General features: G+C 36.7%; 2 protein-coding genes across 2 annotated transcripts in view; both read left to right on the top strand.

Moving 5' to 3' along the window:
* The first annotated feature begins 12,803 nt into the window (after positions 1–12,803).
* LOC107753149 (calcium-binding mitochondrial carrier protein SCaMC-3-like) lies at positions 12,804–23,495 on the top strand. The gene is made up of 11 exons (XM_016569274.1): positions 12,804–13,743; positions 15,768–15,891; positions 16,609–16,696; positions 17,251–17,362; positions 17,469–17,627; positions 17,782–17,928; positions 18,024–18,138; positions 19,206–19,254; positions 20,809–20,929; positions 21,959–22,109; positions 22,265–23,495. Exons 1-11 carry the CDS (start codon positions 13,543–13,545, stop codon positions 22,447–22,449), a joined length of 1,452 nt encoding a protein of 483 aa, XP_016424760.1. The 5' UTR covers positions 12,804–13,542; the 3' UTR covers positions 22,450–23,495.
* A 2,237-nt stretch (positions 23,496–25,732) lies between these two features.
* The window catches only part of LOC107753267 (BUB3-interacting and GLEBS motif-containing protein ZNF207-like), a 4,956-nt gene continuing 2,750 nt past the window's right edge, over positions 25,733–27,938 (top strand). The window contains exons 1-3 of the mRNA XM_016569401.1: positions 25,733–25,827; positions 26,061–26,162; positions 27,710–27,836. Coding sequence (XP_016424887.1) covers positions 26,122–26,162; positions 27,710–27,836 — 168 coding nt within the window. The 5' untranslated portion in view covers positions 25,733–25,827; positions 26,061–26,121. The remainder of the gene's footprint in view (positions 25,828–26,060; positions 26,163–27,709; positions 27,837–27,938) is intronic.

Raw genomic sequence — 27,938 nt, 5'->3', positions numbered from 1 at the left:
ATATACTGTATGTGTATGTATATATATATATATATATATATATATGTATCTATGTATGCATATGCATACATATATTTACATTTGTGTACTGAGACGCTAGACATACGATTGTGTATCTGCAAATATATATTTTTATGTATCTGCAAATTTTGCTGTATGGGATGGATGGTTGATTTGTTGATGTGCATTAATATGGTTAACATAATGAAAATATTGTATACAATATATTTTTAAAAATGTACATTTAGCATTTAGCGTAAAAATATTTAAAAATGGCCAAAATATAGGAGGAAATGTATTTAACTAAAACTTATTGAATACATTTGTATCAATACAGTTGTGTAAAATATATTTTATACATAATTTGTTCTTTTATATACTGTATGTGTCTGCAATATAGATTTTTGCTCTATGGCATGGATCATTGATTTATTGATAATAATGTGGTTAACATAATGAAAACTAGTTGGGGTGGGAATGTTAACAATATCATGTTTATATACATAAATTTGTTTATGTCAGATTTTGGTGTGCATGTCCAAAACCACACTATTCCAGCAGTATCTGAAGTGTGTGTCAGTCTCTGGCGAGTCACAGTGAACATTCAACGCTGTCGGTGAGTTTGCAAGTGAGAGAAACCATCGAGTGTTGAGTGTACCCTGCCTCTCGAATGTACTCTGACCACACGGACCTTCAGAATGCCAGCGACTACATGTGCGAGTCCATTTTGTTGCTGAGCTGGCCAAGATGGCTGCTGTAGTGTCTCTGAAGCTGTCCCAGCTGATCAGTCAAGCGAGAGACTGTATTCTGCATCTACTGTCACAGCTCTGGGTCCTGATTCACATTCATTGCTGTCGGTGGGTTTTATCTCTTCGACTCGCCGGACAATGAATGAGAACTATGGCCCCTCCTGCACTAAAATGAAAACTATGGGTTGTGAAAATAAGGACTGTTAATCTTGTTCATTATTAGACGTGTCACTCAACACATGCACATCATAGAAGGTCAATAAACAGGATGTGAAATGATAATTGGGAATCGGTTGTTGTCTTTTACTGCAGGTTGCGTGAGTTAATTTACTAATCATCCACTCACCCTCATGTTGTTCCAAACTTATATGGAACACAAAGAAGATATTATTCCATATTATTCAAAATATCTTCTCTCAAAGAAAGTCATCCAGGTTTGGAATAACATGAGGGTGAAAAACATGACAGAATTGTTATTTTTGGCTGAACTATCCCGTTAAAAAAAAATCTTTGAATACTACATACCATGTCTTCTTTTCAAAAACGACTTGTATATTCATGGTGCCAGTGGTCTGGAAACCACAGAGTGCCGAGCCTGGAATCGATCAACACCCCCTTGCCCAGACATGCACTCACCACCTCCACTCTTCTGCCCGCTCCCTCGATTCCTCCTTCCCCCTTCCATTTTTCTCTTTCTCTCCAATCGGCAGCCCCCTGTTCCCGCTTACTCTCAGCTCCTGCTCCCTTCCCCCCATGATCAGATAATAGACCCCACAGAACTCATGCTATACTGTGCCCGCTTCCCTGTGCATATGACCAGATCTCCACAGGCCCCAGTGCTCAAACAAAACTTCCCCTCAGAGAGTGAGTGCACAGTCCCGTATGGCCTAAGAATATTTAAAATATGCTAAATATAGGCTGGAAACAACATGGCTGTTTTTGTTTAATCCTTCAGATGCCATTTATTTTGCAAGATGCACTTCCAGGGGCAATATTTCATGGTGCCAGTGGTCTGGAAACCACAGAGTGAAAGGAAAACCCTAGAGCCAGCAAACCGGCTCACTGACCAATGTGACCCGCGCAGACAAAGACAGAGTCAACATTACTCACAGCACAGTGTTCTTCCTCAGGCACAGTGTGCATGTAGCTAAAAATGGTCTGGGCGAATCTAAGAGGTGGATCACCAAGGAAACTGTCATGACTCTACAGAGGATATACAAGTGTACTGAACTCCTCAAAAGACTTTGAGGCTTTGAATTGAGACTAAAGGAGCTCTTGAGGAACCGTGTGCTATTATTAGGTTCCTTGTGCGCAAAGAGAGCACAGTCTTTAATGAATGAACCCATATGTTTTGGGGTTCTGTGACAGAGCTGTTCCCACTCTGTGAACAAGAGCTTCACTTTACCTCCCAGCAGCAAGCCATTAGAGAACTACAGCTATGAGCAAGAATCACAATCTTCAAACAACTACCACCACAATGGTCCTATACCCAAACAATAATACGTTTATGCAGCATGCTGTGTAACATCAGAACATAACGATATATAGCTGTGAGTCTTTGACCCAGTGCATTTGTGCCGGCCAGTGGGGTCGGCAGCCAATTAGAGTGTGACTCCAGTAATTGGGTTGGCCGGATTGGTCCAAAGGCAGGGTAAGTGAGACTGATTGGAGCAGTCAGCTGTCTGATCTGATTGAAGACTCCACTGTAATCAGCAGTGCAGAACTCTCCACTGCACTCAAAAGACTGTTCTCTGCCAGTCAGAGATATATGAAACTTACACTACTTAGTTTACTATACGGATCTATGTATTGTTGTTCCCTCTGAAATTCATTCGTTTGTTTGTTGCAAATAGTGTTTGTCTGGCTTAGAGACAACTCTGTCAAACAAGAATGCAGTATGTATATTTCATTTCCTTAGTCTTTTTATTTCTATATGCTCCATTTTGAATTCTTATTCAGGCAACTTTATTTTTTGTATTCCCTGTAATCTTAATTATCTTTTGTAAGCACTTCTGAGTGTATCAATCTGCTCCCTACTTTAGTAGTCAGTACACTAGCAAGGTGCTCAGCCATTTTTAGAGTCAGCATGAAATTACATCTATTTTACCCATTTTGACTGCTAGCTCACATTCATTTTTGGGTGCTATGCCCAAATCTCAAAATCCAATCAACATCTGTGTGATAGAAAGGTATTAAAATGGTTTTAAAAAGTGTTAAGAAATATTTATATTTGCTTATTTTACTTAGTTTTTTATGTATATTATGCAATTTATTATTTGTCCATGCCATAATATATGTACTGTACATTATCTTTTCTGCTTAATTAAAAGAATGGTTTCATAATGGCTCTGTAATTTTTACAACAAGCATGCATGTGTGCTATACAAAAATGTTTTCAATAAATACCAGCTACGCTATAATGTAAAACCTCATTATCAATGTTTAGTAGACCTGGGCCCTTGCTAGTGCCCAAATTCATGTTAACTGTATTCTCCTTCATGATAGAGGGAACAGAATGAAACACACCCATAAATTTAAAATAAACATATTTTCTCTTCCAAACACAGTACTCATTATCTTCCTTTATCTTCATGTTGTGTACACTCCACTTGTTATTATATAATTTCAGTTCTTTCTGGCAGTCTCCACGTCCTGTGTTACCTCTGCTTTCAAACACACACCGCTCGATTTCCCGGGTCAATGCCGCCATATCCTGTGAGCATTAGACACTTGGAAGAGAGGTGAAGGGAGGTCAGAAACACTTTGTCTTGTCATCACATGCATCCATATCTCAGATAGCGTCGAAAAGCACTCCTGTCAGTAGGCACTTTTTTGGTGTGCCACTTGTTAGTAGCAGCTGAACACATACAAACAATATAGGGAGAACATAAATACCATCAGAGCTTATTGTGATAAAATGTTTAAACTTAGAGGAAACGTCACAAAGTCTATGAACTTTGCTGAACAAAGATCTAATCTGAGTTCTACAGTCCCAACACAATGATAGCCCACAGTCTATAGACTCTATGGGCTGTGACTGGGTTTCAACTGCTGAGAGGGGCAATGGAGGTACAGGGCTCAAGGAATTTGAGCCTCCTGTGAATTCTAGACGCAAATCCTCTAGGCAGCCCCATTTAGAAACATATGTCAACAACAAGATACTGTCTAAAATTGGAGCCATCATTTCAACTTAGCACGTGGTGAGAGTAAAGCCAGAAAACAATAAACATTCATAAGATGGTTTCATAGTGACTGAGCACCACATGAAAGCGCAAGTGAGAGCGAGAGAGAGAGGACAAAAAGCGGGTCACTCTTTAAACTGTGCGAACACAAAAACAGTTTTTGAAAAGGCGATTGGACTGTGCTGCTCTGACACAAAGCTTCTGCAATTTTGCGCAACACACTGAGGCACAATTGTACACAGTTGGATGATAGATTTGTATTCATTATCATGGCAACAGAGTCGTGGCGAAGAGAGAGAGAGAAATTGAGACCGCGATCTGGGCAGGCCTGCAGGGCTGTTACTTCTGTCTGCGCTGATGATGAACAGTCACTCGGTCATCCCCAGTCTGCACACGCACCAGAGACCTGCATCACAACACGGTGCGGGCATCCGTCAGAGGCACGCAGTCATAATTCATCCCACTGGCAGCTCGCAGTGGTCATCGCAAAATAAAACGCTGCATGTGAGTGCTGCACAAAGGAAACATTTTGTCATGGCTGGAAGATGTGCATTAGAAACTAATTCTTTCAGAAGGGCTGCTCTCTCTTCACTTCTGAGAGAACACCAATTTGTCTTGCAGTCAAAAGATAAGAACTGCTCCCTGCTTAAAATACATGTGTATGGGCAGAACAGGAAGAAATATAGCAGCTATTTAATCTCAGAGATAAGATAGGGACCTTCATACAAATACATAAATGGCTTTAATGAAAATCATGATCTTAATCATTAAAAGCCTCTAAATTGTGAAGCAGATCCAATAATTGTGCAAATACAGTGGCACTTTATTTAGTGAAGTGGTGCAGTAGCAATGAAAAAAATATAAAAGATGCGGTCTGTATATAACTAACAACGATCTTTTTGACTGGTGTATTGTCATATACATTTTTATATAAAACTTTCAAAAAATTTTACTTTCTAAACTATCTACACAAAACCCAACCCAGTCAAATGAGAAAATGCAACAATTTCACTTTTTGGCCGAAATGTTGGTGAATTCACACAATTTAATTTGTATGAAAACATAGTAAAAAGTATGCATGAAGGTCCATCCCTAAACCTAAACGTCAGTGGGGCTTAAACAGACTGCACAAAACATACGGATGAGATATGAATTCAGCATCAATTTGCCACAACGTAAAATAGTTACGAATTTTGATGAGATATGAATTCAGCATCAATTTGCCACAACGTAAAATAGTTATGAATTTTGAGACGAGTGTGTTGAGAGCCTATACAGTTATGATAATTAAATAACAATTAATTTAAGCATTGTATATCTTCCAGTACAACACATGTAAATGAATAGTAATTATAAATAATTTAGTCAGGGTAGACACTATATGTAATTTTACAGCAATGAAAAGAATGCTTTCGGGGAACTCAATTCGTTCCGTTTGTGCTGGGTGTACCTTAGTATCAATCGAACAAAATGTTGGAAATATATCATGCCACAAAAATTCCAAGGGACAAAAAAAGAAGAAGAAAATAGACATGACATGGGACTTTTTTTATTTATTTTTTTTACTTTCAACCTTATTGTCATTAACATTAGTCAAAATAATAAAGAATCATATTTGAAATAAATATTTCAGTATTTATTATAAATGATTTACATTTATATAAACTGTATACTTCCACAACAACATTATCAGAGGCTCAGTCTATGATTTGGCTTGTTTTTGTTATAGGTCACATTACCTCAGTCTTTCTTTATCTCAGTTTCAGTGGCACTTAGTATGATTAACCAGTGTTGAAGAGCTCCTGCAGGTGTTTACCTATAGACAATTAGTCTCAAACTCACAAACGCTTCTGTCAGGAGCTTCACTGTTTGTGCGTCACCTTTTCCTATCATTACAGGGGAAATTAAAGCCTCTGTGGCATGTGTAGTGGGGAAGAGGGGCCCTGAATGCTGAAAACCAAGTATTTATCTCCTTGAGAGAAAATTACATGTTTGCCGCTTTCTCTCTTGTTGGAAAAAGCCTGAGTATTTAGGGTTTCGATCTTCATAAGGTGCAGTGTGATCATGATAATAATTTGTTAGATTTTCAGATGAAGATGCTCCAAGGGGTGAAAAATAGAAAAATAAAAGACTTGGGGCTTGAACAAAATACTGATTTTATGATAATATTAGAAATCTCCAATAAAAAGCTAAAAAAAAAAAAAGGTCTGAATTTCTCATAAAGTGCATATTGAACCATGCCATTCCAGCTCGTTATAATAAACATTTCTAAGCATTGCATTCTAATTATATGTCCTCAGGCAGGATTCAATAAAAAGAAGAGGGCAAGACTTCATACACTAAACAGATGAAAACCCGCTATCTCAGCCACCCACATCTAAATCTTATGGGGCTGCGGTTTGACTGATTCATAGTAAGCTCTCTTATTAGTCTTCATTGTGCTATTGCTTTGATAATGCTGTATTTTGGGCTTGAGTCCAACTCTGAGAAACATCTCTGAAATGATATATGAATCCATTTTGTAAAGCATCATGTACACTAGGTTGGTCACTATTGCAAAATAACCCCCAACAATGTGATCAAGACTATAAAGAAGTGGTTTGTGACAATGTACAAAACAATCAGCCAAACAACAAGAGGAACACTGCAACAATATTACAGTATATTAAAATTCTCTGAGGTCATTTTCACTACAGTCGATAACTAAGAAGCAGGATGCCAGTAGTTGTATTTGTATGAAACAGAAAGTGAGAGTCTGTGGTGTGATAAAAAACATGAAAGTAGCGCTGGTTATTATATGAGCTATATGAGTCTGAATGTGCGGACACATTTACTGTTGTCCAGCGAATTTTCGCAGGTGACATCCAGTCATTTCAATAGAAACCACGCGATCGGGAATTTTGTGTAAGGGCAAAACATTTCCCAATGCAGATTTCTGCAACAGGCTGACCAACACAAAGCTGCTTGGTTTGAAAGTTACTTATGTGTGGCCTGTGCTTTATACATCACTACACTATTGTCAATATACAATTATCCTTTTTGTCTGTGAAATTTCACTGAAATTTCGCTAATGTGACCGCAACTTGATGGTGCATTCACATCCACCTGGAAAGTTGACATGTTGTGCAACGTACTTTTTCTACAAAAAATACAACAAAAATTTTTAAGTCTACTACTACAAAATGAAAAATAAGGAATGTGCATCGGGTGTGTTTTTGCTTTTTTATGTTTTTATTCAGTTGATTAAGGTGCTGTAAACTGAATTCATAATTGCACAACACTATCGTATTTTGTAGATGCAACTTAGCTCGTTTTACAACTCAACAAAATCTAGTTTCCCATTCGTCTCTGTAAATACGACTGTAAATATGATTTTTTTTCCTGACATTACGCACCGTGATATAGCTACAGCATCATCATAGGATGGATATATTGAATATATTAAATATTTGCCAAGTTTTGTGATGTAGGATAAAAGCTGCTAAAAACTCAGTTGAAACTCTCAAGCCATCAATCAGTTGTAATTGATTATACCCAATGAGAACAACATTGAAGATTCACCCTGAGAAAGACTTGGAAATTGCTTACTTGGCACAGAAACATAGATCCCTGTTTGGAAAGGAAATATAATTGTTACTGTGGTACTGTTATAAATCTGGGTTTCTGTATGTTTTTTCTTTCTTACCCATTTCTGGAAAGAAAAAAGAATAAGTCAGTGAAGAGGATATTCATCTTACTGACAATGAATGAGCCATATCAGCATTAAACAACACATCCACCAGGCACAAGCCAATCTGATTGTGAGCTTAGTCAACCCTGACAACACCCCGCCAACCACAGTCTGTTTGTGTTGGTTATGCTGTCACGAAGACTCCGTTTCTAAACCTAAGAAATGTCACAAACATTCAGAGCTGATGATACCACTCATTCACATCATAGCTCAATATGATCTATTACATTAACACAATGCCATTCATGATGAAAAGCACGCAGCCACTTTATAAATGTGATGTCTCTCGGTCAGGTTTGATTTATAGTTGGCTATAGATTAAACATTTCCAAAGACTTGAAGTGAATTAGCTATTGATCCCTTACTGGGCTGGGTCAGTGCAGGCTGTGATTTGTGAAGTGTGAAGTTTTAGCTGGTTAAAGAAATGGAATTACTGTATCCTATTAACGTTAATAAGGGAATGATGTAGAAGAGTTTGCTCAGATTTCGACCAACGTGCTCTTGCTGGTTTTCATGATATGCAGACTATGACAGGCATTTTGTTCTTCCTGTTTTTATGTACCTCGTAGTTGGATGCCTCACTAAAAGAGAATTTAAACTGGCTGCTGTCCAAACTAAACAGACTGGAGACACGGCACTACTACCTGACAGCCAAGGTACCACCTGTTTGTCACGGCCAGCACACATACTCCCACCCCTTTCATCCTCTCGGTTTCTCTCTTTTCCTCTCTATCTCTCCCCGAGCTTTTGGCGTGCGTTCTGGATGGGCATCTTGGAGCATCTGTGCCTGCCTGAGGCACTGGACTGTGGTAGATGTGGGTCAGAGCTGTAAATCCTGTGTGGTCTTGTACCATACAGCCATCGCAACTTCAGGAGACGCAGCAAAGCCAGATGCCAAGCATTGCTGATGGATCGCAGGAGCAGCATGCAAAATAATAAAGTCAATAATGAAGGTCATGAGTCAACTTAATGGTTTGTCTGGTGCTTGGCCCTCCCTTTCATAAAAGAAATCCACAGCGGACGCATCCAAGTGAGGAAATATCAGTTCATTACTGCCACCTCCTGGTCAGAGTCTAAAAAGTCATTTTTAGACACTTCACTGACATCGGAATACATAATGTCTCAGATTCGCACTTTTACCCGATGAAAAACATAAGATCAAGTGGCTTCCTCAATCGCTGCTGGACAGCAAAACTTGTAATCCAGAAGCACTGGATCTCTATTTGAGCTTCTAAAGGTGCACTTGGCATAATAAAAAGTGAGGGCTGTGAGAACAGAGAGTGTTGACAGCCTGCAGTTGAAACAGTCTCACACTGAGGAGCTTTGAGGGCCGAGGGCTGTTAAATGAGGAGGGAGATAATGAGAGAGAGGCAGCAGCATGGTAATCAGCAGGCCTCAATTTCCTCACTGATGCTCCAGATTAGCCCAGCCTCGCAGGCTCCCTTAGGCATGTTTCATCTTCTCTTTCCCCTCAGAGAACACTTTGGATGAAAGGCAGAACTTCTCCATCCAGTCTGCTGTCGAACCCCATGCTGAGGCCACTGCGCAACACGCTGTTGATAATCAAGAGGGGATTTTTTTCCATTCTCAATTCATTATCTTTTCCATTGCTCTCTGGTCCATTAGCCACGCTTTATGCTCTAAAATAATTGTTTATGTAGCGTGTTCCCTGTGTTTTATGTCTTCAAATACACACCATTGATTTTAACTTCTACAGTTTCCACAGCCTAACTGAAAGCAGATGAAAATCAGGTTTTGTTATTACTGTTTGTGTCCTTGGAGGAGCTGTGTTGAATATGATCAACCACAAGTTAGCAGGCATCTTCAACCAAAAATACTGGCAATTAACAGAGATCCTTTATATACTATATTATATTTTACCGTTCAAAGGTTGAGGTCAGCAGGTTTTGTTATTACTGTTTGTGTCCTTGGAGGAGCTGTGTTGAATATGATCAACCACAAGTTAGCAGGCATCTTCAACCAAAAATACTGGCAGAGATCCTTTATATACTATATTATATTTTACCGTTCAAAGGTTGAGGTCATTAACATTTTTATATAATTGCTTTTGATTATAAAAATGTTACTGACCTTATTCTTGCCAGGGCTGCATTTATCTGATAAAAAAAAAATACAGTGGACAGAAATATTGAGAGATTTTTTTTTAAATAACTTGTCTAATATATATTCAAATATAATTTATTCCAGTGATGGCAAAGCTAAATTTTTAGCTAAATTTTCACATGATCCTTCAGAAATCATTCTAATATGCTGATTTGGTGCTCATAAAAGAGTTCTTATTATCATCAATGCTGAAAATTGTGCTGCTTAATCTTTTGTAAAATATCTTTTATATTTTGTTTTTGACCAGCTTGTTTTTGACATTACACTTGATGTTTGTTGATGGAAAATTGCTTAAGCTTTTTTCTTTTTCCAAAGGTTTTATTATTATTATTATTATTTCCCAGTGATGTCAAAATAACAATATATTGCCTATAGCTTCTGAGCTTTTACTGCAATCAAGGAAATTGAATTTTGGATCCCCCCTGTGGCCTTTCGTGTAATAACTATTGCTATCCTAGAAGAAACGAAATGCACGAGTGCAGGTCTTTGTTGATTTGCAAATATGTACTGATTGTTGATAACCACTTTTAGTTTGGTTTTAAACAATTTGTCTAATTTAGAGGCATTATGAAGCAGCAAACTGATCTATATGCCCTGAGAGGTGGATGTGAGGCATGCAAAGCATTCATTATTTTCATTTCATCCTGTTTTGAATGTGGCCATGGATGTGTGTCAGTGACATAATTTTGACCACAGTAAACAGCAGTAATTTGTGTCTGCCATAAAGCTATTTTTTTTAGCAATAATTTAAACATTACTCTCAGGATCACTGAGCTGTTACATAATAACAATATTTAAGAAATATAAATTATGTAAATGGATTACTTGTACCAGGAAATCTGTACCATAGCCCTGGACCATATTAGTAAACATTAACTACTGAACTACTTTTGTTTGCTAAAAAGGGATTTAACTGGAAGCAAATTTCTTATCATGATAAGATTAATAAATCGACTATGAATGATTAACGCACATTTATGAATAGTGATATGCTCTGTGTTTGTTCAGTCTGTGTGTGTCTCTGCTCACAGGTGGTGATATTCAGTGCCAGTGGAGGTTGCCCTGGATACATGCTAAAAGGAACAGGGTAATGAAAAGTTCCGACACACACTTGTGGTCTTCATGCTCACTTGAACACTTGGGCCAAATACAGGAAATACGTCATATAAGTAGTCAAGTGGTCAAGTGCAAAGACCGCAAGTGTGGGTATTTGGACCAGGCTTGTATTTTTTCGGTTATTTAAGTGCATCATCCGGGTATTTAAAGTGCGCTTTTTCTTTTTGGAATTTTCAGTGTGAACGCACTACTCGCACTATTTATTCTACAAAACGTCATAGAATAGTGCATAAGTACACGATTGGGACGCACCTAAAATAATCTCTGCATGCTAGCCTGCAAAGCACTATGGGACACTTCATGTCCCTCAGTCTAATAATGTGAAGTGTGTAGAGCTTTGTCTGGTCGACAATGGCACAATACGATGGTGTAACCATGACAAATCAGAAAATACTGGAGAGGAGAATTAAGTCCTTCAGAAGGTTTTATGTGGGAGTGTGATTGAGAGAAATTATTTTTCATAGCCAGAAAGCCTCTGTTTGGGCTGTGCCAAGAATGACCATCTGGGATTGCCTACCTTTGTACTTTCTCCTTCCTCCTTTCTCCACCAATCAAATAAGCATTTGTAAGCGAGAGCTTAGTATGGCTCAGAAATACACAGCATAAAACACCCCCCTTCTTTTGTTTCAAATCAAAGCATTGCTGCTGATGATGACAGGTTCATCGCATCTGCCATAGATTTGAAGTTTAGTTCTGTGATGTTTTTTTTTTTACCATGAGTAGGCTGCTTTTTGGATTTGTCTATTGTAGTCTAGTGGCCTGAACTATACTGTAATACAATGCTGCAATACAAGCAGAGCTACTTATTGCCATTCACACCGCACTGTTAATTATGACAGAAATTTAAGACCCTTTTCTCTATTATGTTGGACGTGATAAATAATTGAATACAGTATCAAACCTATATCATGCATAAATGTTTATATGTAAATGCATTTTACTTTTTTATTTACCATTATTAATGGTAAAAAAAAATTATTATTAACACAAATTCCATAACATCAATACATGTAATTAAATTCCTTTTATAATCAATCGCTTTCTTTGTTTGAGGTTGACCTTAAAATAAAAGCAACCCATGAGATCTTTATCGTCATAACAAAATCCTTCACTGGGTTCCCTCTAATCTTACACTATCCTGCAAGTGTTGACTCAGTAGTTTCCATTCATCTCACAACATCACACTACAGAAGGTGTAGCCTACGTCATCTGCACCCGAAGCGCACTGATATACCCTGATAAAAAACAATCAATTAGAAGTTGTAATTGTTCTGTGTATGAAAAAGAGTAATTTTTTGAGTGATGCCACTCAAAAAACGATAGTATGTCATTTGGGACACAACTAAGGCTTGAACACCCCCAAAAGAAATGTCTGGAAGTGGGAACAATTACTTCTTTTTTGCCATATATTTGCATACAGACATAATATTTTCGCGTTTTAAGAGTGTTTACAATACAAAGTTTTAGAAAATCACAAAAGTAATAAAGACTGCAAGTCAATAATCGGCGCGCGTTCACTAGGCGCTCCGCTCCCTCGCTTTCACCTGAGGAGGTTACTATAGCAACACACTGCTGAAGCACTTTCCCTTGGGAAAAGTGGTACAGTCGGTAGCCTATTGTAATTATTTATGACTTTATTACAGTTTAAACATCAGAAACATATCATAAACATCTAAGTTGACCGCGCGCGAAATGACAAAAGTAATAAAGAATGCAAGTCAATAATCGGCGCGCGTTCACTAGGCGCTCCGCTCTCTCGCTTTCACCTGAGGAGGTTACTATAGCAACACACTGCTGAAGCACTTTCCCTTGGGAAAAGTGGTACAGTCGGTAGCCTATTGTAATTATTTATGACTTTATTACAGTTTAAACATCAGAAACATCTAAGTTGACCGCGCGCGAAATGTGCGAAGGGCGCCACAAGACGAACCCAGAAAAACAGACCGACGCCAAAACTAGTGAATAATTTGCTAAATCCATGACACGATATCGCTGCTCAGGGCGCTTTAATAGACCCAGCCCTTCCCTTACGATTTGTGCAGCGGCGACGGCACTCATTCTGCACACCACGATAAAATGAGCAAAAGACGCGAATCGTAAACCTCGTGCGAGCAGTAGCCAATCTGAGCGTTCAGCTGCTGAGATCTCCGTCGCGCTGCGATGCGGTAACCGGTGCAGGCGGCGCGCTTGCTCTTCATGTGATCTGAGCCCAGAACAGGACACTTTTATAGGAGAGAGTTGATGATGGACCTGGGTTTGAGAGAACCGATGGAACTGACACGGGGATTATTATTCTAGCCAGAGGGGCAGAGGTTTAATACTTCCCGGATTAACTCTGCCGTAATCGGCACGGGCTACAGTGGAGCAACGCAACGCCGGCTGACACTGAGCGCCCGCTGAATCGCTTTTTCAATCATACATTGTGGCTGGACTCTGACAGGTGAACGAGGCTATATATCAGAGGAAGCGGTTTTTAAAATTTACCTCAATTTACAAATCCTCAAAGTGGTCTTTGCTGAAGAAGTACCTGTATTTGGGAGGTAAGATGTAGTTCCTCTATACCTAATATATAGACTCTGGATGCCCTGATTCTCGAGAACACATTTGCAGTTTGCATCATATTCACCGAGAACTGTTTCATATGGGCGAAGCGAGAAGTCGGTTCCCTTCGTGTTGGACATGGGCTCGCTGTCAAGATAACGGTGTGTCCGATCCAGAGCGGGAGAAACGATGGGCCGAACTGTTCGATCAGCTGGATCTAAATAAAGATGGGAGGATCGATGCGAATGAACTGCGCACCGGATTAAGCGCCTGGGGGGTTGTTCGCAGTGAGGTGGACGAGGTGGGTCGTAGTTGTTCACCCTGCCTAAACATGTTCATTTCTGTGAGTTGAGCTGTAAGGTGTGGTGAATTGCAAACATATGAAACCCCAAGGTCGTAAGAACGTCATGAATTTTATAAACCGGGTGTTTTTTTTGCCATGCGTACTTTTAGCAAGAGTGAAATTTACCCAGTAGAATACTGCCGTGTCTGCGACCAAGGACAAATGATCCCGTGTAATTTATTTAAGAGTTACACTTCTTTTTCCACACTGCAATATTGACAAACCTCCACTCCAGACTATTTTCGTTGCTTGGGTAGGGAAGACTGGAAAGGGTTGTAGCCTAAAGCAGGGTGAGATGTGACGTCATCGGTCTAACCCAGTGGTTTTTACTGAAGAACGAATCAGTTCTGGACATAACTTCTGAAATCACAAAATATATCATGGTTAATAATTTAATATATTAGATTTATTAATCACATTAATTCAATATATTAACAAAAAAAAAGTTTGAAAAGAAGCAGCTTTGTCATAATCTTTGTCATTATCCTAAGGGCCCTCACTTCGAATATTGTGTTGGACAAACAATTTAACCAATTAGCTAATCATATGAACTCCATCCTCCACTTTGCATATGTATTTCACATCTGCTTTTATAATTTACTTTGTGAGCATGTTAATGTTAAAATAACATCTGTCATCAGCAGGTCCTGTTGTTAATGTGAAATGAAATACTTTTCCTCTACATGTTCAAGTATTATAGCTGCTGGATGCAAGGAGTTGAAATTGCATCACATGTATACCTACTGGACTGCATAGAAGATTGCACAAAATAAAACATGCATACTGTCTGTTATGTTTTTAGAGTTTAACATAGGATATATAACACTATTTAGGATATATAACAACAATTATTTGTAGTAGTAAATTTGATTCACATAGTAAGCTTGAATACTAAAATAAACTGATGTACAAACATCCATGTTTTCTATTAGTACCACAGCCCCACTACTGGTTGTGTGGTAGGTCTAACGCAGCATCTTTTGTATTTAACATTAATTTACACTGTTTAGGTTGAACATTTATTCCAAAATACTATGTAGCATACAAATATGGATATGGGATCATTATATCAAAGTTTGGGACACATAGCGCAAAATAACTCTGAGATACAGATGTTGGAACAAAATGTGTTACAACACTCCCCAGTCTCCCCTACTATTTTAGAAAGTAATGTCACAGGTGGTGCAATCATAAACTGCAGAAATAAATCTGCACCACTGGTTTAAGCTGCTTGAGTGGAGGACTGTAAGTGCTACTGAGGGACTGCAAGTATGTTTGATCTGCAGTTTATTTACTTTTGTATAGTCTGTATAGTTGTATTGGTTCCACTGAAACCATCTTTTACAAAACTGCAGTAAGGTCTCATATGATGATTGAGACCTCCTTTTTAATGCAATTTACCTGACATTTTTCTTTAACTTGCAGTACTTGCAGTACACACACACACACACACACACAAACAGTTCAGCAACATTTACATTTTCAGTCATGTTGTAAACAGACCCTTTCTGCCAAAGTGACTTACAAGACAGTGCATATGTTGTGTTGTGTTGTGATGATTACTTCAGCAGGTAGCTATGGATGCTAAGATGAAACCACGAAAGTGCCATTATGAACGTAACTTGGAGACTCCAAGTTTCTTTGGGGAGAGCGACACTATGTGCCAGTGGTATGTCTGTGCTGTTGGGTTGTGTGACTGTTAGTCATGTGCTGTGATGCAAGAGGAGAGATTAGCTCTAGTTCACAATGTGTTTGTGACTGGATTCGCCAGACTGCTGACAGGGCTTTGCACACAAACAGAAACCATGCATCTATAAGCTTAGAGCAATGCCTCCTCTCTCTCCTTTTTGTTTTCTGTTAGTTTCTCTTTGTTCTTCACTCTACATAGGCATGGGTACAGTTAAATAAAGTTCACATATAACTCCTCCAACCCTCACATTCGTGCCCTTAAACTTGTACTTTTCACTTCCTCCACCCCTTAGATTGTACGTGTGAGTGACACCAATCATGATGGCCAGCTGGACTTTAAGGAGTTCACACAGTATCTGCGCACACACGAGAAAGAGCTCAGACTCATGTTCCACAGCCTGGACCGCAACAATGATGGTCTGGAGGATCTTTTCATACATTATAATCTTATCACACAACATCACTGTAACTGTAACCTCATAATACACATTTCCACTTTGCATGATTGTTTTTAAAGTGTTTGTGAGATAAATCAGAAGAACCTTTGTGTTTCTCTGTCTTGTAGTATATGTCATACTACTGTTCATAAGTTTGGGGTCAGGAAATGTTCTTTTGTTAGAGAAATTCATATTTTTATTTAGCAAGGATGCATTGAAGTAATCAAATGGGACAGTAGAGAAATTTATAATTTTATAATGTTACAAAAGACTTCTATTTGAAAATAAATGCTGTTCTTTTGAACTAAAAAAAATGTGGCATGGTTTCCACAAAAGTATTAAGCAGCACAACTGCTTTCAACATTGATGATAATAAGAAATGTTTCTTCAGCAGCAAATCAGCATATTAGAATGATTTCTGAAAGATCATGTGACACTGAAGACTGGATTAATGACTGCTGAAAATTCAGCTTTGCCACCACAGGAATAAATTACATTTTAAATATATATGAAAATAGAAAACCGTTGTTTTAAATTGTAATAATATTTTACAAAGTATTCATTCAGTAAATGCAGGCGCAGCCATGGTGAGCGTAAGAGACTTCTGTCAAAAACATTAAAAAAAAACTTTTTGAACGATAGTGTATCTTTTGCTGCCCATGTACAGAATAAGCATTGAAATGTTTTATGACCTCAGGTCACATAGATGTTGCAGAAATTCAGCTCTCCTTGCACAGCCTTGGAGTGAATGTATCTACAGAGCAGGCCTCCAGAATCCTGCAGAGGTTAGAGCACTTCAACTTTTCACAAAACACTGTGTTTTCATTTTTTTTAGTGCTTAAAGGGGTCATATGATGCAATTTCATTTTTTCCTTTCTCTTTGGAGTGTTACAAGCTCTTGGTGCATAAAGAAGATCTGTAAAGTTGCAAAGACTCTCACGCTTGAGGTATTCGGCTAATCACAACGCACTGGATAGCTGGCTAATCAGAGCACACCTCGCTTTTCAGACCGATTAGTTTTGTAAAAATCGACGCGTTTCAGAAGGCGGGGCATAGAGGAGAAACAATAATGTACAGTATGTGGAAAATAATGTGTTTTTTTAACTTTAAACCGCATAAACACATTTCATTACACCAAATACACAAAATAATGTTCTTTTTAGCAGCATCATATGACCCCTTTAATCAATGTCATGTACACATTTAACTCCCACTCTGGCTGTGCTTTCAAAGGAGTTTGAGATGTTGCTGTGAAGCCCCCACATGTTGAGTCACACATAGTTGCAATGGCCATAGAAAAAGCTTGTTTTAACTATTTTATATTCCTTTTGTGTGTCAGCATAGACAGAGATGGTACTATGACCATTGACTGGAGCGAGTGGAGGGACCACTTCTTGTTTAACCCGTTGCACAATATGGAGGACATCGCCCACTACTGGAAACATTCTCTGGTTCACTTCCAGCTCTTTTCAGACATTAGATTGTAGGCCTGACATTCACAGATATTTTAGAATGTAAAATTAGCTGTTCTTTAAACCTATGATGTATGTGTTTCAGATGTTGGACATTGGAGAGCAGCTGACTGTGCCGGATGAGTTCTCAGAGAAAGAGCGGCGTTCAGGTGTGGTGTGGAGACAGCTAGTGGCTGGGGCAATGGCAGGAGCTGTATCGCGAACGGGAACTGCTCCTCTCGACCGTCTTAAAGTTTTCCTTCAGGTTCAGTCAACGCTTAAAAGTGTTTGATTAAAGCTTTATTGTCTCTATCAGTTGTTGTATCAAATAAACTGAAATAAATCGATCTTACGTTGGAAGTTCTGTTGTGAAAAGTACTCATAACGAAAGGAGTGTGATCTGAGTGGATTTTTAACAGGTCCACGGCTCCAGTGGTGTGGGTTTGTTGGGTAGTTTGCGGGGAATGGTGCAGGAAGGAGGATTGAGGTCCCTTTGGAGAGGCAATGGCATCAATGTCCTCAAAATTGCCCCAGAATCAGCTATCAAATTCATGGCTTATGAGCAGGTAAACACACCAGAATCCAGTAGCTAGAGTAGCCACTTTGTTTTTGAGTGGCAGACTGTCTAATGTAAGTTAACAATAATAAATATCTTGTGTAGATCAAATGGCTGATCAGAGGCAGTAAGGAGGGTGCCTCTCTAAGAGTTCAGGAACGTTTCATTGCTGGTTCCCTGGCAGGAGCTACAGCTCAGACCATCATCTACCCCATGGAGGTGAGAGAGCAGGAGGAAGTGAGAGACATGAAGAGACTTTCACTTTTCAGCTCTACAAGTAATGTAACCACAGACCTTATGAAAACTGGCTTTCTAAAAGCCCATTAGTATCATTTTAGCATATTATACTTGTAATTATAGCACTAGAAACTCTTACAAATTACATTTGACTGTTCCTAGAGTACGCTCTGAATTTGGCAAAACTGCCTTTTCCTCCTGGTCCTAGGCTATGGAATGAATGTAATTATAGCACTAGAAACTCTTACAAATTACATTTGACTGTTCCTAGAGTACGCTCTGAATTTGGCAAAACTGCCTTTTCCTCCTATGGTCCTAGGCTATGGAATGAAATGCAGAGTGTTATGATGTTAGAAACAATTCCATCTCTAAATATTTTTAGAAATCTTTTGGAGTTCTACCTGGAAGAAACTTGTGAATGTTTTATGTAATTTTTAATATGATGTTGGATGATATTTATTTATTTATTATTGTTTGTTTTGTTTTATGTGTGTCTAATCTGTATGTGAAACTTTCTGTGCTGCCATTTTGGCCAGGACTCCCTGGTAGAAGAGATTTATATCTCAATGGGATAATTCCTGGTAAAATAAAGGATAATAAAATAATAATAATTAGAATTTCCTGAGGGAATCCTTGGCAAATTAGCCTTTCGGGTTAGCCTACAAATTGACGTCATGACTAAATAGCTCTATAAAGTTAAGACCTGAAGATTTCAGTGGCTTTACCTGTGTACTTATCGTCTTTTTTATCATAAGCACTTCTACAGATATTGTATAAAGTAGATGGATATATAAACAGAAAGATCTGCCCCAGTGTTAGAAAATGGACATGGAAAACTTCAGAATAAGCTGTCTCTAAATTAAAATGTAATTACAATTATAGATATACATTAGTACAGTAAACTAAGTATTTATAATGTTACAGAGGTTTCTATTTTAAATGTTGTTCGTTTAAAGTTTATATTCATCAAAGAATCCTGAAAAAAAAATCATGGTGTCGACAAAAATATTAAGTAACACAACTGTTTTCAACACTGACAATAAGAAATGTTTCTGAAGGATCATGTGACACTGAAAAAGACTGCTGAAAATTCAGCTATGCCATCACATTAATAAATTAAATTTTAAAACAGAAAACTACGGTGCCCGTAAGGTGACATGTTCGGTTCACTTAGTTTTGTTGCGGCCACGACATAATAACTCGTGGGAACGTGATATGTCGTGGCCTCGAGATGCTATGTTGAGGGAACGACATCCATTTCTCGCGGCCACGACTTCTTATGTTGTGGGAACGACATATTTTTCTCGTGGCCACGCGTTTAATGCGTAAGTGGCCTCGAGATGCTATGTTGAGGGAACGACATCCATTTCTCGCGGCCACGACTTCTTATGTTGTGGGAACGACATTTCTTTCTCGTGGCCACGCGTTTAATGCGTAAACAATCCTGCGTGACCATAGCAACCCGGGATTATCAGAGATAGATTCATTAATATTTTATTTTGAATTAAGAAATTATTATGTTATTTATTATTATAGAAATTATTACATACATACTATTATATTAACCATATAGGCCTTGGTTACCGGGCTGTATTACATGCAATAGTCAGCATTCAAATGAAGTTTATCATGAATAAATGTTACATTAAGTGTATAATATAAAATAGGCCTACAAGAAAACATTTTTATCCATCCTATAGTCTTGTAAGTCCATTAACTGATCGTCTTTTCCCCGTGATATTTGTATATTATTATTATTATTATTATTAGCCTATTATTATTGGTAATATTTTTATATTCGTTTATATTCATTTTTTCCCTTTATTTCGATGTCTTTACTTAACGTTCTGAATACTTTTGTAAATATTAGCCTACTAAATTGAAAGGGTAAATAAGCATATATAGCAATAAATATAAAAATATAGCCTTAATAAGTTAATGTAATAATAATAATATACAAATATTAAATTAAATGTTTAATGTTAATAAAAATGTTTTATCTATTTTTGATAATCCCGGGTTGCTATGGTCACGCAGGTTTGTTTACGCATTAAACGCGTGGCCACGAGAAAAATATGTCATTCCCTCAACATGTCACCTTACAGGCACCGTAGAAAACAGTTATTTTAAATTGTAATATTATTTTTGATCAAATAAATGCAGCCTTGGTGAGCACAATAGACTTCATTAAAACATTTTAAAAATAACTAAATAAATAAAAATCTAACAGACTCCAAACTTATAGAATGGTAGTGTAGATAAATAACAGTATAACAGATATGTCCAAGTGCATTGTTTCTTCTAAAGTTGATTACTGCAGAAAATAATTTAAACTTCTGTTTTGCTTTTTTATGAGTAAAAAATGGGTCAAGTACAACTTACAATAGCGAGTTTTTAAAAAAAATTAAATTAGATTTCATTAAATAAATAATAAAATAAACACTTAAAAAAAAAAAAAGTATAACTACAATACTTAAATATTATATGCATAATGTAGTAATATTGATATCTGGATAATTTGGATTATCAAATTAAATCTTGTATTGGACCTGGAACATTCCTTTAGTGATCTTGCTCATATAATGTCTGGCTGTAAAAGTATCTGTTATCTCAAGTCATGTTCATAGCTGCTAATGTAAAGTACAAATGCCAGACAATCATGTAACAGAGGAAGTTGTTTAACAAAAGAAGGAGTGCGCGCGTTCTACAAAGGCTATGTGCCCAACACACTTGGAATCATCCCGTATGCTGGCATTGATCTGGCTGTCTATGAGGTATGGCTGTGTGTGTGTATTTTAACACATTTAAGTGTTTGCAAATCCCTGCTGCCACTGTCAAGCTTTAAGAATTCATCATTCTCAGTTGCAGTGGTTGGTTAAATTATATGTTATGTATTTACGTTGTTGTGTTCTATGGTGTCCTCCTACAACTCACAGATCTTTTCAGATGATAGTCTTAAGAAATCTGTTAACTCCATTTCATTCTTTCCCATATGGCAAAAAAAAAAAAAAAAAATTTTTGGCCAAGGATGCACTGAATTGATTAAAAGTGAAAGTAAAAACATTTATAATGTTACAAAAGATTTATAGTTTAAATAAATGATGTTTTTGAACTCTCTACTCATTAATGAATCCTGAAAAAAGTACCATGTTTTCCACAAAAATATTAAGCAGCACAAGTCAGCAAATTAGAATGATTTTTTGAAGGATCATGTGACACTGAAGTCAATGCAGTTAAATAAATTAAAGTATACTACATAAATATACTAAATATACTAAAGTATTTTAAAATATACAAAAATAAAAAATAATAGTAATAGTGAATTGTAATAGTTCACAATATAGTTTTAAAAAAAAAATCAAATTAATGCAGTCTTGGTGTGCATAAAAGACTTCTTTTGAAAACATTAAAAAATCTTTCTGACCCCAAACTTTTGAAAGATAGTGTATATTGTACATAGCATGACTGCTGTCAAATTAAATATATATTTTTGTAGATCTTCAAATGCCAAAATATATTACAAAAGATACATTTCCAATTTTAAAATACATTTTGAGTAAATGCAAAATGCTTTTTTCTTTTTTAAATATATGTTTTGGACAATATAAATCATTTTAGGTTGAAATTTTTTTCTTAAAAATGGCCAAAAATGAGGAAATATAATTAACTAAAATGTGTCAAAACTAAATGTATGCAAATATACTGTAAATATTAACAATATATTTTTGGAAATTTGTTGTATATTTTGAAAAATATTTAAAATATATATCTATATTGCTCTTTTCTGTCTGTTATTTCAACAGACTCTAAAGAATGCTTGGCTACAGCGGTACTGCATGGGCTCGGCTGATCCTGGCGTTCTGGTGCTTCTTGGATGTGGCACTGTGTCCAGCACATGTGGGCAGCTGGCTAGTTACCCGCTGGCTTTAATCCGCACACGCATGCAGGCTCAGGGTGAATGAGACAAAACCGATTCACGTAATTCTTATTACATGTCATTCTGCTTATTTTGTGATTCTTTATGAAACACAATGTTCACAACAATGAAAACATTGGAAATGCAAATGAAATGATAACCTCACACCTCCTCCTCCCTTTCTTCTTGAAAGCCTCAGCTTTAGATGGTGCTCCTCAGCTGTCAATGGTTGGCCAGTTCAAGCACATTGTGTCCCATGAAGGCGTTCCTGGACTTTACCGTGGCATTGCCCCCAATTTCCTCAAAGTCATTCCTGCTGTTAGCATCTCTTATGTGGTTTATGAGCATATGAAGAAAGCACTGGGAGTGGGATCTTAAACTAAGACAGAATCAGAGTGCAAAAAGAAAGAGAGAACCTGCATTAAAAAGAGGACGATGAAACTTCTGAACCTCATAAAAAGAGCCTTAGGGAAGCACAGAGGACCCCTAGAGAACAGAATAAGGAAGACATAGTCAATGAATGACCTAAAAACCTCTACATTGTACGCAATCACATTCCCATGGCAATTTATACTTTAATAGGATGGAAAGATAGTTTTGGGCTGAGGCAACCATTATGAAAAATGGTTGTGTTCAGAATATGTTTCTCTGTGACTGGCGGCTTGGAGATCTCAGGTTTATTGTACACTATTTACCTGCTGTTTCACATAAACAACTTCTTATCTGGATAGGGGAACACCACTGAATAGTACTTCATTTTACAAGGAATGTGATGTTATTGCCGTGGTGATAAATGTGGGGTAATTGTGTAATGAAAGATACCTAAAGGCAGGGAGTGATGGTGACATTGGGCCTTTTTCAGTATTTGCAGGAGGACTAAGTTATTTTTTTTTAAATGACAACCAAAGTTTCCCTCTTAAAATTGACCAAAATGTTGAAGAAGGTGTTTCAATGTACATATGGGTATGGGATATTTTAAATAGCCTCTTCTGACTGATGTTTCATAACATTTACCAATGATTTATACATTGTAAAACATGTTTCAGCAGGGATTTACACTGTTGTAAAACTCATATATTTTTGTAATGGTCAGTGAGAGGTAAGCATGTTATTTGCTACACTTTAATGATCAAAGGATTTGCACTCTTAAAATGATTGTAGAATTTATATCTTAAACTGACTTGTGATGTTCTTTTATGACATCTCTGCTGCTTTGCTACCTTTTTACAATTTTAGCCTTTTCTGATATTTCAGTCTTCATTGTTAAAGTGTAGTGAAATACAGGATTTAGTGTTAAAATTACGTAAATGGTATAAATAACTGCCTTGAACAACTTGCAAATGGGGCATCAACAAGGGTATTAGATGAAAAGGGGTGTTTATTATATTAAATTTGCATACTTTGTGTTTATTAAAGGGATAGTTCACCCAAAAATGAAAATTCTGTCATTATTTACTCACCCTCATGTCGTTTCAAACCCGTAAGACCTCCGTTCATCTTCGGAACACAAATTAAGATATTTTTGATGCATTCTGACAGCTAAGCTTCGAGAATACTTTTTGTGCGCAAAAGATCATGTAAGGACCCTTGCTGTCTATGGGAGGGTCAGAGAGCTCTCAGAATGCATCAAAAATATCTTAATTTGTGTTCCGAAGATGAACGGAGGTCTTACGGGTTTGGAACGACATGAGGGTGAGTAATTAATGACAGAATTTTCATTTTTGGGTGAACTAACCCTTTAAGGAATGTGCTGTGGTGAATGCTAAAAAATGTGTCTGAAAGTAATTTCTGAATCTATACACAAAGGGCTTTTGACCCACAGGTAGTGCATGATGTCAGTGATTTAAGTAGTTTAGCAATTTGCATGTTTTATGTGTTTCGAAAGCTCTAATCAATATCAGAAATATGCAAAGCACTGTTATATTTAAAGCGGACAAGAAATGTGTTTAACATAAATCATAACTGCTGTTACCTGACTCTGTTTATCAGAAATACATTGTTCATATGTTTTTTTTAATTAATCGAATGGGTTAGTTGCATCTAATGCAGATTTAGCTAAATCTGAATATAAAAATGCATGTCTTTAATTTTGAGTATGAAATATGGTTTTAGGTATAAATACTGTTTGAATGTAGTTATTTGAGAAATGTATTTATAGCTTATCTTAGAAAATGATTGTATTTTGGAATTTACATAGTTGTTTTATTTTATTTTTTAAATTATTATTATTATTATTTTGCTTGAATGCATTGCATTGAGAGTAGTGTGCCTTGACATGCTGTATTCACTTTATAAGATGTGCATGCTGTTTTTACTGAGCCAGTCTGGCAATGATTCCCTGCTTTCTTTATGTATAATACAGAATAAATAAATTTAAGGTTATTAATTATAAAAAAAATCATGATTCTGTGAATCTTGGGTTACCAAGAAAAAAACAAAACTTGCTGTCATTTATCTTACTTTTTTTCCCTCTCAAATCAGCCTTGATTTTATTAAAACTTTAAACACGTTGAGCTTTATAAAGTTAAAATGTAGGCCTATACAACAAAATAAAATGTGTTACTCATATTTTACTAACCTTTCTTTATCTGAATCAATATTTGTTTTCAGATGATGTCATCAAAATCAAAAGGCAATTAAAACAGATAACACTGACTAAATAATGCCATAAAACAATGGCGAGGTCAACTCAGAACTATTTATTTAAGTTTTATATTCTTCCTTATAGAAGGGTGCAGGGCCGTGCAGATACCTTTGGAGGGGCAGGTGCTCAAAGTATAAAAGGGGCACATGGAGCACGTTTTTTAATAGGGCTGTGCTCCTTGCTGAGACATGTATCGAAACGGATGCTTCTGTATTGATAGCAGCAAATGCCGTGACACAGTTTTGAAAAAGAAACACAGAACAGAAAAGACCATTTTAAGTTTAAAAGTTAAATAAAAATTTCTTTGCACCTCTTAATCACTCTGAAAATAGAAACGGAATTAAATGAATAATAATTAAATTATTACTATTATTGAGTTTACAGGGTAGGGTGGTTTTGCTGTTGTAAACACTAGGCTACTGTTGTTGTTGTTGTAGAAAAACTATTTCTGTCTTATTTAAAATAGAATTATATTATAATCCTGTTCTGTAGCCTTTATAAACCGATCATAAAATTGTCATTAGGAAAATATTGAACAAAAATATTATAGCCCCTTGCTGCAGCTAACCTTACTTCCACAGGCTACAAACAGCAATATAAACAACAGCTGTGCATGCTCTCTTCACGCAGTTCTTGTATAATAATAATAATAATAATAATAATAATACAAGTATACAGGCACACCGCTCCGCTGAGAACTCCACTTACCGGCAGCCGCGGACGTTATGAAGGCATCCAGGTAGTGCGCTACATTAAAGGTGTCTGACCCCTTGTCCAAATAACCACACTTGCGGTCTTCATGCTCACTTGAACACTTGGGCCAAATACAGGAAATACGTCATATAAGTAGTCAAGTGGTCAAGTGCAAAGACCGCAAGTGTGGGTATTTGGACAAAGCTTGAATGTGAGGGAGAGTCCCTGATGAGATCGTCAGGTGAAAGTCATCATCATGTGGATAATTTTATTTACGACTAAATTATTATTCATTCATTTTACTAATAGTTAGATTGGGCAGGCCTTCACAAAATGGCGTTTAATTACAAAAAAAGAATTGCCTTGACAAAATTGCACGTGCCTGGAAGGGTGTCTAAGTGATGACTAAGGAAAGTTAAGTAAGGATTAATGTGCAGTCATGCAGAATTATGAATGAAGTCAAATATAAAATTGTTTATTTATTTAATTTATTATTATTATTATTATTATTATTTTTACTTTTGCTGTCATTCGAACGCCAACCAGTTTCCAAAGTTGTGCACCTCCTGTCCAGTTGGAGGCGATATTCCTTGTGTGCTGTGTTGTTGTGCATGGAAAAAGCTGTCGTCATGTCCTCTTTTCTCCATTTTAGTTTTGCTAATGTTTTGGTAGTCATCAGTGGGGTGTTCGCAGAATAGGCTGGTAAATAAATCATGGGGAGAAAAAAGAAGAAGCAGATGAAGCCCTGGTGTTGGTATCCTTCTTTAAAAGCTATCGTACCGTTTAATATTTTTCGAATTGTTTGTTAGTAGGGATTTGACCACTTCGTGTTTACGAATAGCTAATGCATTGTTTCTCTGATATCAAGGCCTGCGTCCCTGTGCAGCATAGGCGCTTTCGAATTTGTGTTCTGTTTTAATGTTCGCGAAGAGAAGACTTACCAGTTAATACGCCCACTTAATGCATCAGATTTAAGTTAAAATAATTTTTTGTCTCTGTATATATACGTAGATTAGTTTCACGCTTCCGCTAACAAAAATAGACCATGATGTTGATAACATTTAACAAGGAAATATCCAGTAACTAAAAAGTAAAAATAAAGAAATGTCCTCCTGCAGTAATTCGATAACTCACCCTCTCAACAACCGCTTTTTTTCTTTGAAGAACCAGGATTCCAAATGTAAAAAAAAAAACAAAAAAAATGTATATATATATTTTTGTATTTTTGATACAAAATAATAATTTTAACCCTTTAACTGATATCGCTACCGTACGGTTGAGCTTAATTTGATAGGGAATAAATCTATCAAAAGGAAGAGATGAGAGAGCAATCTTTCCACAGCTGTACTGCCACACCTCTGTGTCTGCTGTTGCCATGCGGGGTGTGGGAATGTCCAGTTTTCAAGTGACAGCAGCAGTTTACAAACTTCAGTCAGTCACATAGAAGGGAGAACGGTGCTGGTCAGTTATCAGATAATAGGGGCAAACAGGCAATCAAGGAAGTAGGGATGAAACCATAACGTTGTTGTGAATAGGGTAGAGGGTAAAGAACAGAAATAAAGCAAAATATATGAGAAATGCAAAAATGTTTATTTACCATAATTATCCAAAATCACGTACGACCGTAGGGTTGATATGTCTGTAAAGGACATCATATAACATATATATTGCCATATGTCTATATATGTTATAGAGACACTTAAATATATATATATTTTTTTATCTTTGACCCTGAAGGTTATTCAATGTATCCAAGATACTAATAAAGTTAAAGGAATGTTTATTATTGGAAAATAACTAATAGAAATAGTTCTCTGAATTCAAATCAAGATTTACCATGGACTGACAGCTCAACCGTACGGTAGAGTTTTATATAAAACATAAATGTAAAAAAAAAAGTTCTTGGGGCTATTTATTAGATGTCTACTAATAAGAATTTTAAGTTAAATATTTTTTTCATTAGCTCCGTTTAGGGGTGAAAGTTAAAGGGTTAAAATAAATTCACGTAAAGTAATAAAATTTCAATTTTGTGAAATTGTAATGAATAAAAACCATGAGAACTCTTATTCTTCATCATTGTTCAGCAAGTCATTAAAACCTGGAAAAGTCATGGGGTCTTTGAATATTTTTGTAGACAAAGGTAGGGACAAATTTTGAGAACCATTTTACTAGGGTATAATAGTGAAAGAAGTAGAAAAAGATTTAAGCTTCCTTATGCTGACAGTCTGTCCCTTCTGCTTATCTTGGTGCTTTATTGTTATGCTTTTTTTCTTGTTTATATGACTTTAACTGCAAACACAGGTACTGTAACAGGGATTTTGATGATGAAAAGATTCTCATTCAGCATCAGAAGGCCAAACACTTTAAGTGTCACATATGTCACAAGAAGTTATACACTGGTCCTGGTCTGGCCATCCACTGTATGCAGGTATAAAGTTACATATACATATAAACTCACACACACACACATATATATATATATATATATGTATGTATGTATATATATATGTATGTATGTATATGTATATGT

Source organism: Sinocyclocheilus rhinocerous, unplaced genomic scaffold (genome assembly GCF_001515625.1).
Source record: "Sinocyclocheilus rhinocerous isolate Xijiao unplaced genomic scaffold, SAMN03320098_v1.1 scaffold191, whole genome shotgun sequence".
In the NCBI taxonomy this organism is placed as follows: Eukaryota; Metazoa; Chordata; class Actinopteri; order Cypriniformes; family Cyprinidae; genus Sinocyclocheilus; species Sinocyclocheilus rhinocerous.
Note: the sequence above shows the minus strand (reverse complement) of the source record. Positions and strands in the feature narration are given on the sequence as shown.